The sequence below is a fragment of the Mustela putorius genome, unplaced genomic scaffold (genome assembly GCF_011764305.1).
Source record: "Mustela putorius furo isolate JIRA1106 unplaced genomic scaffold, ASM1176430v1.1 tig00000129_pilon_pilon_pilon, whole genome shotgun sequence".
In the NCBI taxonomy this organism is placed as follows: Eukaryota; Metazoa; Chordata; class Mammalia; order Carnivora; family Mustelidae; genus Mustela; species Mustela putorius.
The window spans coordinates 22,077,940-22,090,301 of record NW_025421290.1 but is presented as its reverse complement, the minus strand read 5'-3'; the positions used below and the strand labels follow the sequence as shown (position 1 = coordinate 22,090,301).

Genomic DNA, 12,362 nt, shown 5'->3' with positions numbered 1-12,362 from the left:
GGGGCAGCTGCCTAAAGCTACAGGAAAGACCAAAAGGGCTCGTGGGGTCTCAGACCGAGGTGGCCTGGCTCCTAGCCTGGCACTCTTTGCACTGTCACCTACCTGATGTAGGTGAGGGCATTGCCCTCAGGGAAGTTGTAGGGGTGTCGTTTCCTGAAGACGTGGCCCACCCGGCTGCAGGGCACGATTTCCAAGCTCCCACCGCACATCCACACCCTGAAGGAGAGTTCTGCAGGAGACAGCAGCCGTCAGGAGGGAAGAGCCCTTGGCAAGTCCCCATGGAGCAAAAATGGGAAGGAGCGGGGCGCCTGGGTGGCTCAGTGGGTTAAGCCTCTGCCTTGAGCTCCAGTCATGATCTCGGGGTCCAGGGATTGAGCCCCCCATCAGGCTCTCTGCTCAACGGGGAGCCTGCTTTCCCTTCCTCTCTGCCTGCTGCTCTGCCTACTTGTGATCTCTGTCTGTCAAAAAAATAAATAAAATCTTTAAAAAGAAAGAAAGAAAGACCGTTTACTCATGACTTCTAGCCTTGGTCCCTCTTCCCTCTCCCCAGCTGGCAGTACAGACACTCATTGTCCCTGGACAGACCGGAGGGTTCTCACCTATTGCAACTTGTCAGGGCCCACTGCCTACCCCTCAGCTAACACCTGCCTCTGTCCAGCTTGTGGGCAGCAGAAGCTTCCAGACATGGGCCAGGGGCCAGGGCTGGACATGTGGTATAGCATGGGTGGCCATGTTGATGGGGTTCCCTAGGGCAGCCGGCAGACTGCCAGGCTTGTGTTCCTTCTCCCAGGAAGAGCTCTGCAGCTGGGTCAGCAAGTGAAATTTAGAACTAGGGACCACCTGAAGGACAGAAGAGCTGCATTCTGGTTCCATTCTTACCAGACTAACTTGGTTATGCTAATAAGTCACTTCATCCTGCCAGCCTGCACTTTCCATACTGTTATTGTCACCACCCACAACACATCACCATCACTCACTTACTGAGCCCTTACTATGTGCCATGCTCTAGAACCCAGGTCTAATTCTCACAGCAAGCATGTGAAGCTGGTATTATCACCCTGATGTTTTGTTTGTTTTAATTTTTTAAAAATTTACTTATTCTTTTTTAAGTAGGCTCCGTGTCTAGCATGGGGTTCGAACTCATGACCCTGAAATTGAGAGTCCCATGCTCTGTGAACTGAGCCAAACAGGTGCTTCTGTCCCCATGTGTTTTAATCAGGACTGGGAAGCTCAAACATGTTAACTTCTCCAAGACCACCCAAATACCCTGTTGCAGAATTACAATGTCAGGTTCACATTTTGTCCAGCAAGCTGCACTGTTCGAATCAGATCCCTTAGTTCATTCAGCAAAATTTTACTGGGCACCTGTTAATTATGTGTCATACACTGTTCTAGAATCCTTACACACTCGTGGGTAGGCGACAAGAAGTCACTAAAATAAGGGACAAAAATGCAAGTAGACAAGAAAACGAGTGAAATGCGGTCTATCAGATGATACTAAGAGCAATGGAGACTGGATGAAGCAGGAAGAGCTGAAGAGAACCCCTGGGGCTGGGATGGGCTACAGTTTTAATCTGATTGGCAAGTTCTCCATCCAAAGGGGACATCTGACCTAAGACCTGAAGGAGGTGAGGAAGCAAGTCATGTCGCTTTTATGGGAGAAGGATTTCAGGCAGAAGGACCAGCAAGGGCAAAGCTGTGGAGGCTGGAGTAGGCGGCAAGTTCCAGGGCCGAGAGGGGGCCTAGAGGAGGCAGCTCGGGGAGGAGTGAAGCCAGGTGAGAGCGGCAGGAGTTGTGGGCAGAGCTGGTGGAGTGCTGTGGGGGAAGGGCAGATGGCTTGAAGACTGCGGGCTTTGCTCTCAGCGATGGCACAGAGTCCCTGCAGGATCTTGAGCTGAGGACCGACATGATCAGACTACCTTTCAAAAGGCCCTCTAATGGGAATCCCAAGGTTTTCACGTTTGCCACCTCCACTTGCCTCTGGGGCTCTCTGAGGGAACACAGGAACGAGTCTCAGTTTGGGCTTCTTCCTTCCTTCAACAAAGGAATGAAATGAAAGGCCCGAACCCACCAGCAGCAGAGCCCTCCTGACTCAAAACTCCTCCCAGCAGCTGAACGTATGAGCACCAAGGCTAGCCTAAAAATTTCTTTGAATTTCTTCTAAGAAACAAAAACCTTCCCAGAACCACTCTGTGGTTCACCTTTCAAGTTTCCCAACCACTGAGCCCTCGCCTCAGGCTGAATCTGAAGTTAGCCATTTGATCATTTACTTGTTCCTCTGTCAATCACCAGCTGTAAAAAAAAAAAAAAAGAAAGAAAGAGAAAAGACAAAAGAAAAAAGCTCCTGGATGCAGGAGAGACCATTAGTTTCTCAGTCCTCAGTGTCTGTACAAGAAACTCACTTTGCCAAACCTCGCTTCAGGCTGAGACTGAGGGCACACGGAGGTCACTTGGGCCCAGAACATGCGGAAGGAGGTTAGAAGGAAGGGTCAGTGCACCCGGGTTCCCAGAATTTACTTCTCCAAATGCCTGTATGCAAATGGTTTCCAAGAATAAGTTACAAAGGGGAGAACATTCCATGCCTCTTTCCACTCCAGTTGGTTTTGAGTTAAGATCAGACCTATGATAGGGTGCCTGCGTGGCTCAGTGGGTTGAGCCGCTGCCTTCGGCTCAGGTCATGATCTCAGAGTCCTGGGATCGAGTCCCGCATCGGGCTCTCTGCTCGGCGGGGAGCCTGCTTCCTCCTCTCTGTCTCTGCCTGCCTCTCTGCCTACTTGTGATCTCTCTCTGTCAAATAAATAAATAAAATCTTTAAAAAAAAAAAAAAAAAAAAAAAGATCAGACCTATGATAAACCCCCCTGCTGGGGAGTCTGGGTGGCTCCGCCGGTGAAGGGGTTAAGCATCTGCCTTCGGCTTGGGTCATGATCCCCAGGATCCTGGGATTGAGCTCTGTGTTGGGCTCCCTGCTCAGCGGGGAGCCTGCTTCTCTCTCTGCTCCCCACTTGTGCTCTCTCCCGATCTGTCACTATCCCTGTCTCTCTCAAATAAATAAATAAAATCTTAATTAAAAAACCAAACAAACAACAAAAGCCCCCCCTGCTCATCTGTGTCCTGATCGAGGAGAGAGTAGAAGGAGCTGCTTCTCACCTCTCAGAAACACAGAATTTGCTCTGATCACCCCTCACAACACTGAAGTTGGGGGCACTACGCACACCCGTCAGATGTGGAGCTTCCTGACTGAAATCTGGAAGGCAGCATTCACCTCAGTTTTCCCACCTGTCAAACAGGTGAGATACCACTGGCCGTATTTACTTCGCAAGAAACTTGGTGAGGATGAACAAGGAAACAGAGGGCTCTGCGAAGAACAGGAGACCCCCCGGGTCTCTCCCCATCCTTCACCCCACTCCTTGCCGAGTGGGCTGCATCACCGGCTTCCTTCCTGTGGGCTTGGCAGCGTCAGTCAGAGCGGGGACAGGGGAGAGGGAGGGTGGGGGTTTCTCTCCCCTGACACCCTCTGCCTGGGCTATGGGCTGGCTGCGGGTGCCCCAAGACCACAGCTCCTGTCAGGGGGCGCTCCCTCCTCATCTTCCAGACTGAGGGATGGCCACACCTCACAGCAGTCATCAGCCCAGCCCTGGGTCACACTGTCCCAGAGTTTTCCTATGTCTCGCCCACCCTGTGTGGACAGTCTCTTTATAAACCCCCTTATAGTACCCAAGTTGGCTGATCTGTTTATATCAGGCCTTTATCTAACAGAACCTTGCTGGTGACACTGGGAGCTCTCTGGGCTCTTTCCTTTCCTGCTGGAGCTTGAAGGGCTCCCCTGGCCCCGGAAGTAATGATGATGGCTGCCAGCAGCGTGCCTTGTGTTTTAACCTATCTTCCAGTTGGCACTCATACCAGCCTCTTGAGGAAACCGAGGCTTCGGGAGGCTTTAACTTGCCCAGGGCCAGAGAGCTTGCAGGTGGGAGGGCCAGGATTTGCACCCAGGCCATCTGGCCCCATCCTTACATCTAACCACCAAACTTGGCTGCACCCCCCACCCCCCCTGGCTTTTCTGGAAGAAAAATCAGCTGGGGGTTTAAGCTGCAGCCCCAGTTACAGTCTGTCTGCTCTTCCACACACATCTGGCTGTGGGACCACAGGCTCCCCCTGACCTTCTCAATATTTACGAGCTGTGTGGCTCTGCACCAATTACTTAACCTCTCTGTGCCTCTGTTTCTTTATCAGTAAAATGGAGATATAACACATACCCCGAGGAGCTGTGAGATTAAACGAATGAATACATGTGTAGAACAGGCCCTTATGCATAGAATGTGTTCGAGCATGGTTATCTATTATTGTTGTCACTGTTAGTGTTACTTTCAACTTACCAAAATTCTCTCCCCCCCAGATATCCATCTGGGCATCATACTTTCCCAAGTGGTTAAACCAGGACTTGTCGATCACAAAGATTCCTCCAGCTATAACAGGAGTCCTGGGAGCAAGGAGAGGAAAGAGGCAACACATGAACTAGAGAGGCTGGAAGCCCTTCTAGATGGCCCCAGAACACCAGGTCATTTGCCCCAAAATCCCCTACTTGCAGAGTCACAGGGGCAGGACATCCAGCAGCTCCCTGGCCTCTGTCCTCTCTGTCCCTGGGCCCAGAACCGAGTCAGCACTTAGACAGTGTGCCCTCAGGAGCACCAGCAACTGAAATGCACCCCCCCCCCGCAGATTCCCATGCTCCTGGCCCAGGGAAGGAAGGGGTCTCTGCAGAGCCCACAGCAGCACTGACCTTATGGGCTTGGTGGGGTCAGTCCGGGCAATCTTCTGCTCAAGAGGGATCTGCTCCCACTTAAAATGCAGGCTCCAGTCAAATCCTAATGGACAGAGAGGGGTGAGGACAGAGCTCAGGCAGAGCTGCTGCCCCTTCATTCCACCAGCCCTTGTCTCCCCTGATCAGAACCCAGTTCGCAGAGGACCCTGGGCAATTCATGCAATCATTCCTTCACTCAGAAGGAGACGGGTCCCTGACCTCATTGATTTACTGGGTAGGACAGAGGCTACAAAAAGAAATCAATAAAGGAATAATCTGCCACAGGTGAAAAGTGCTGAAAAGAGAGGTACCTATGCTATTTTAGTAAGGGTAGTCAGGAAACGATCTCTAAAGAGATCACTTTTGACCTGAAAGTCTGATCCATGCAGGTATCTGGGGAAATGGAATTCCAGGCAAGGGGAACAGCAAGTGCAAAGGCCCTGAGGTGATTTCCCAAAGGAGAAACACCTGGCTCACTTCAGAACCCCACTCAACTCTAAGATCTAAGTAACAGCTGTTTCCATTTTTTGGAAGTCTGGGCCCCAAATAGGAAAACCACTCTGCCCACTAGCTCCTAGCAACAGATTGTCTAGTGCAGCCTGTCCAATAGAACTTTCTGCAATGATGGAAATGTTCTATATCTGCACTGACTGTCCAATATGGTAGGCACTACCCACATGGGGTTATTGAGCACATGAAATGTGGCTAGTGCAACTCAGGAAGTGAATTTGAATTTTATTTAATTGTAATTGATTTAAATTTAAATAGCCAAATATGGCTCTTATAGCAGCACAGCTATAAAGTCTAGATCAGAGCTGTCCGAAAGAATGCAAATGATGCAAGCCAGAAATGCAAACTACATATGTAATTGAAATTTTTTTAGGACACCTGGGTGGCTCAGGTTGCCTTCAGTTCTGGTCATGATCCCAGGGTCTTGGGATTGAGTCCCGCATTGGGCTCCCTGCTCAGTGGGAAGTCTTCTTTTCCCTCCCTCTGCCTGCCACTCCCCCTGCTTGTCTCTCTCTCTCTGTCAAATAAATAAATAAAATCTTAAAAAACTTTTTTCTAGCAGCCATATCAAAAAGAAAGAACGTATTAAATTAATTTGAATAATATATTTTAATGTAATAGTTCCAAAAATGTTATCATTCCAACATGTAATCAATATAAAAAACTACTGATGAGATTTTTTACATTATTTTGTAATAAGACTTTGAAACCTGGTGTGTATTTACACTTACAGCACATCTCAAGGCAGACCAGTCACATTTTAAGAGCTCAATAGCCAAATGTAGCTAATAGCTCTTCTATTCGACGGCCTGGGTCCAGGCCACCTCCAGGTGTATGTATTAGGAATTCACACAAGACACTGTCCTAGCATGTCCTTCTGACAGGACTGTAGGCATGGTCCCTGGGCTGACAGCATTTGGAAAGAATGTGTCAGTGTTTGTTCGGAGGGGAAGACACAAGACTAGCCTGGTTTTGTCGCTTATGGTTCCAGAGGGCTTTGTCCCCAATCCCAGAGCTTTCCACCATCCCTTTCCATTTTCTGGAGGTAAGGGGGTGGTGTGAGATGCTCTGGCACAGCTGGGTAGAAGAGCACCAAACCAAGGCTTTAGATCGCCCCCACCTGCCCCTTTCAAGCCTACAGCCCCTACTCTGGGAGATGGACCCACCTCCACGAAGATCTGCAGATGCAGCAAGGTAGGCAAAGTTATCCAGACTGATGACATCGATGATGGGGCTCACCACACGGGTGTGGTCCTAGGGGAGGAATGAGAGATGGTGTGAGGCCAGCAACTCTGTGAAGAAAGGCCCAGCTGCCTGCTCTGAGAAGTTCTCTCCCACCATGAGGCACTCAGCCCTTCCCGCAGGACTGGGCAGGATCTTGGGAGCTGTCCTGCAGCCCCACAGCCAGGCTCCTGGAAGGACCCACTGAGGTCCCATGGGCTCTCCCAGCCTCTTCCTCTCACATCATGCTGAGCCCTGCTGGGATCTCACCTCCTCAGGGAAGCCCTGCTGGATTGCTGCAGGCTGAGGATTTCTTCCTCTTTTAAGCTGCTCTCACAATTACAGACCAGACAATTCCTGGGGCACTGAATCCTATGCTGCCTGAGGTGACTCTTCTGGTGCTGGTCTGAACTGCTGTTTTATTCATCGTTTGTACATGTTTCGGTTGAGTCTTCCCAACTGGACCACCAGCAGCTTGACGGCAGGGACTCTGTGGTCACTGTGCAACCTGGCTGTCGTTCTCTCAAGCCACATCTGCTTCAAGGTCAGATTCACCACTCCCTTCATCCTCCTAGACACAAATCCACCTCCAAAGCATTGGGGGGTAATGTCAATTTTATTAAAGATTTGGGACGTGCGGTAATGGTGTTGGGGGCTTGTGTGATACACCCCATGCAAAACTATCAGCTACCATCAGCCCTCTCTTCCCTCTCCCTCCACAGAGGGACCCAGCCTAGAGGCCCATCTCTCCCCAGACTGTGCTGACCTTCAAAATCCTCTTGTCTGCAATATGGAGGCCACCCAGCTCTGCCCCTCAGTTCACACACACCCTGTCTCAGGACCACAAAAGGCGGGGAGGAGGCGGAGCAGGGAGACCACCCATGGTTTCCTATAGAGTTCTGTGGGGGCCTTGCCTCTGCCTTTTCATAGAGTTTTTTGTTCCAAGGTGTAATTCACATTTTTATAGCAATTTCACTAGCTGTAATTGACACGTGATGAAATTCACCAATTTAACGTGTGCAAATTCGGTGGCTTACAATACAGTCACAAGATTGTGCACCCATCACACCTAATTCCAGAACATTTTCATCACCCCAACAAGAAACCCTGTACCTGTTAGCGGTCACCTCCCCCATCCTCTCTCTCTCCAGCCCCTGACAACCACTCATCACCTTTCTATTTCTATGGCTTTGTTTCATTCTGGACATCGCACCTCAGTGGAATCATAAAACACATGGCCTTTGGGGACCGTCTTCTTTCACGTAGGGAAGCATTTTCATCCACATTGTAGCACGCATCACTATTTCATTCCTTTTCCTGAGTAGTAGTCGTGTGGTTATATCCACACACATTTGGGCTGTTTCCACATTTTTGGCTATTCTGAGAGATAGTGCCCTGAACACTCCAGGGTAAGTTATTGCGTGTAGAGGGTATATTTCTGTTTCTCTTGGGGGTGTGCCCCGCAGTGGAAGGGGCATCAGGTAATTTGGTGTTTAAACTTTTTTTTTTTTTTAAGATTTTATTTATTTGACAGAGATCACACGTGGGCAGAGAGGCAGGCAGAGAGAGGAAGCAGTAGGCTCCCTGCTGAACAGAGAGCCCGATGTGGAGCTTGATCCCAGAAGCCTGGGATCATGACCTGAGCCGGAGGCAGAGGCTTTAACCCACTGAGCCACCCAGGCGCCCCTTGGTGTTTAAACTTTTGATGAGAGGAGCCTGGGTGGCTCAGTGAGTTAAGCCTCTGCCTTTGGCTCAGATCATGATCCCAGGGTCCTGAGATCAAGCCCTGCATCGGGCTCTCTGCTCAGCAGGGAGCCTGCTTCCCCCACCTCCTTGTGTGCCTCTCTGCCCACTTGTGATCTCTGTCTGTCAAATAAATAAATTTTAAAAAATCTTTAAACTTTTGATGAACTGCCGGGCTGTAATCTGGCTGCCTCAGATTACGTTCTCACCAGCAATGAGTGAAAGGGCTCCCACTTCTTCACATCCTCGCCAGCCCTCGTTACTGTCCATCCTTTGGTCACGGCCATCCTATAGGTCTCAAGTGGTATCTGACTGTGGTTTTGACTTGCGTTTCCCTCAAGGCTTAACAATGTTGAGCATCTTTTCCTGTGCTTGTTGGCCATTTGTGTACTTGCCTTGAAGAAATGTCCATTCCAATCCTTTGCCCATTTTTGAGCTTGGTTGTCTTTTTATGGTTGACCCGTGATCACCTCATCCTTCCCTCCACCTGTCTCACCCTCCTCCCCCTTCTAGTGAACTGCTGGCACGTGCTGGGGGCCCCTGTTCTCATCTCTTCTTGGCAACACCAGCCCCCCATTTTCCTCCTTCTCAAACTTTCCAGCCTTGACCCCAAGTTGTTCCCTGCCCCAGCACAGGACCCGTCTCCTCCAGGAGGAAAACCACCCCAACATTCCTAGTTGGAGCTTTACAGCTCACCCAAGTTCATGACCACATGAGTTCTCCCAACAACTCGGTAAGACAAATATTACAATTACCCCCATTTTCGGAGGAGAAAGCTCTCTAACATGACATCACTCTGGAGGAAGCAGAACATTTAGGCTTCTACTCTGCCTATCTATCAAGTCAATGACTGTTTACATGCCTTCATGCCAAGAACATGGTGGGCACGTCCCAAGGGGCAGAGCTCCCCGAGGGACAGAGGGACTCACCTCCTTGACCCGCTGCAGCATGGGCTGCAGCCACTTGGTGTTCACTTCGCAGTGGCTGTCCAGAAAGGTGAGCACGGCAGCTGTGGCCACATCTGCCCCACGAACTCGGGACCGGATCAGCCCTGCCATAGGAGTGGACAGGGGTTGGTATGGGGACAGGGCCAATTTGTCTCCCCACCATCCCTGAAAAGGCTCAGGGCTCTGCACCTGTCAGGAGCCAAGGCTTCCTCTGAGTTACTGTGACTGAGCTTTACTTTGTATTTGACTATTTCCTCTGTCCCTCTCTTTTCTTGCATCCACTCATTGACTGTCATTACTCCAGGCTCATTCTCTGAGTGCCCTTCATGTGCCAGACCCTGTTCTGGGCTCTGGGGACACACTGGTAAAAAGTCAGGCATTAGTGAATGGAAAGTGCAACGGAGGGTATTTTGGTACCCAAAGAAAACCAGAAACCAAAACCCTTTCCTCCCTGCCCCGCCCCCCACCGGGGGATCTCCAAGCCATCCCCTTCAGCTGCATCATCATGTGTGACCTGGTGAGAATCTTCTAGACTAAGACAGGCTGGAGTCAGTGTGTCAGCCCCTTCACGTACCTTAAGCATGTTCTTTAACTTCTCTGAGCTTCGGTCTTCTTAGATAAAAGACTCAGAGAAAAAATAACCCCCACCCGCCGGGGAGAGTGCCCCGTGTCTAGGAGGTCTCCACGGGCTAGATTCCGATCTGTTTCGGCCCCCACCCCAAACAATCTTGCTGATGGCTCTCCAACTGTCAAATAATGGCCTCACTTCTGGCAGCTTCCTGGTCAGGGCTGGGGACTCGACTGCCAGGGAGAGAGGAGGCCCAGCTGGTGCTAAGAGAGCAGCTGCTGGTGCCCCATGAGCCGTGGAGATGGAGGGGACTCGCTCTAAGAGCTCAGAATACAGTTGCTTCCTGGAGAGAGTTCCCTGGCCATGCCTCTGCCCTGTACTCGGCCTCCATCCATCTGACTATCCATTCATCTGTGCAAAAATCCATCTGTCCCATCCTTGCACTCCATCAGGCTAGCAAGGCAGCTACCCTTAAGGTTTGCATTTGTGTTGGGCAAACCCCTGGAAACACTATATTCCTGGGCCTAAAGGTACCTACAACCCAGTGCTTGGGAGAAATTACTCTCTGGCTTCTTCCATGCCACTGAGAAGGTCTCCTTGGTCTGACAGGTCTTTCTCAATTATGCCCCTCGCATCTCTCTCTCATACTCTCTCTCTCTCTCAAACCTGTAGTGGTTCCCTACTACCTGCCTTATCAAGTCTAAATGCCTGTCTCTGGCTTCCACGGTCTTCTGCCATCTACCCTCACCTCACCATTTCCCCTGCTGACCAGACCCAGATTCTCTCAGGGGAGGAGGAAGAGAGGGAGGTTAAGTGTAGCCTCCCGCCTCCGGGTTGGAATTCTGGCTCCTCTACTCATCACCCTGGGCAGATCATCCTGGGCAGAACCTCCTGAGGTCTCACTTCCCATCTGTGCAAAAGGGAACAACGGACTGTTAGGAGGAGGGACTGTGAGGATTTAGGCAGAGTGGATGCCTCCTATGGGCGAGCATTTGGGAGGAGGGCTGTTAGTATTACAGGGACACCTGGGCCTGACCAGCGCTCGTGCCTGCAGAGCCCTCAAGCCTGGACTGCCCTGCCTTGCTCCCTTCACCTGTTCTACCATGCCCTCACCCAGTCGAGGCCCTCTCCCCTATCACGCCCCGCTCCTGGGGTCTCTGATCTACTGCACATAATCATGACCAACCTGTCCCTGAGGTGGGTCCTGACTCCTTGGCCTTATGATGTGTTCTCCAAGAGCAGGGGCCATGTTTTGTAGTTCTCTTGTGTCTCCTAGAGTGCCACATACAACACTAGGCCATGTGGCTGATGCCCCAAAACACCTCTAGATGGGAAGTGAGGCTACATATGCTTTATAATGCCCTCTGGGGACACCTGGGGGCCTTAGTGTCTGCCTTCTGCTCAGGTCATGATCCCAGGGTCCTGGGATTGAGCTACACATCGGGCTCCCTGCTCAGCAGGAAATCTGCTTCTCCCTTTCCCCCCACCTCTCCCCCTGCTTGTGCACTCTCTCACTCTCTCTATCAAATAAATAAGATCTTAAAAAATAATAATAATGCCCTTTGGTTTTCTCAAAGCATTTCCATATAGTTTAGCTCATTTAATCCTTACAACAGCCACGCAAGACAGAAAGGGTCTATTATTTTTTTTTTTTAAAGATTTTTTATTTATTTATTTGACAGAGAGAGATGACAAGCAGGCAGAGAGAGAGGAGGAAGCAGGCTCCCCGCTGAGCAGAGAGCCCGATGCGGGGCTCGATCCCAGGACCCTGGGATCATGACCTGAGCCGAAGGCAGCGGCTTAACCCACTGAGCCACCCAGGCGCCCTGAAAGGGTCTATTATTAACTCCACTTCTCAGAAGAGACAACCCAGGCAGCCAGAAGTACAGCAACTTGCCCACAGTCATGCCATGGCCGGGGCTGACCCGGGCTAGCAGAAGGGTCTTTCCACAGCCCTTGGTCCTGGCCACAAGGAATGCAGAAGGAGCATGTTGGCTTAGTGGGACATGGTGCCAAAAGGGAATGGGGAGGTGCAGAGGTGTAGACCAAGATTGGTCTGCAGAGGCACCCAGGGTCCAAGAACTCACCTTCCCGCCGATCATTGCGCAGGCACTTGACCTTGGGGATCCTGGTCAGGAGCAGACAGTCTTCAGCTGAAGGTGAAGAGAAGGAAGCAAACTCATTCAGATATGGACATCAGATTACAAGAGGTTTGGTCGCCCCTGGAACTGCCCAGAAGGTGTCTCACAGTAGGTCCAGGGAAAGGGCTGAAGATGGGGAGGTACGCAGGGGCATGGTCATCTCTATGGCCAAAGGATTGCCCTGTGCCCCACTCCCAGGCCAGACTGAGGACTCCTTATGGCATTGCCCCCAGGGGGCAGCAGAGAGCACCAGCAGGTCAGCAGGGAGCCCAGCCAACACCCCCACCCCAACCCCGCAGCCACACTGAAGGGACAAGCCTCAGAATAAGGCATTTGTAATAACAAAGGATGCTGCTGATGTTGCTTCTGTCTTTAAAAAGTGTCATTTCACTAGTTGCAAAACAACCCCACTCTTTCCCCTTCCTTGGCACCT

General features: G+C 50.9%; 1 protein-coding gene across 1 annotated transcript in view; it reads right to left on the bottom strand.

Moving 5' to 3' along the window:
* Positions 1–12,362, bottom strand: part of GALNT16 (polypeptide N-acetylgalactosaminyltransferase 16) — a 91,597-nt gene that overhangs the window by 15,978 nt on the left and 63,257 nt on the right. The window contains exons 5-10 of the mRNA XM_004739009.3: positions 11,876–11,941; positions 9,203–9,324; positions 6,476–6,563; positions 4,779–4,863; positions 4,375–4,478; positions 103–229 (exon numbers count right to left, since the gene is read on the bottom strand). Of these exons, the coding sequence (XP_004739066.1) occupies positions 103–229; positions 4,375–4,478; positions 4,779–4,863; positions 6,476–6,563; positions 9,203–9,324; positions 11,876–11,941 (592 nt within the window). The remainder of the gene's footprint in view (positions 1–102; positions 230–4,374; positions 4,479–4,778; positions 4,864–6,475; positions 6,564–9,202; positions 9,325–11,875; positions 11,942–12,362) is intronic.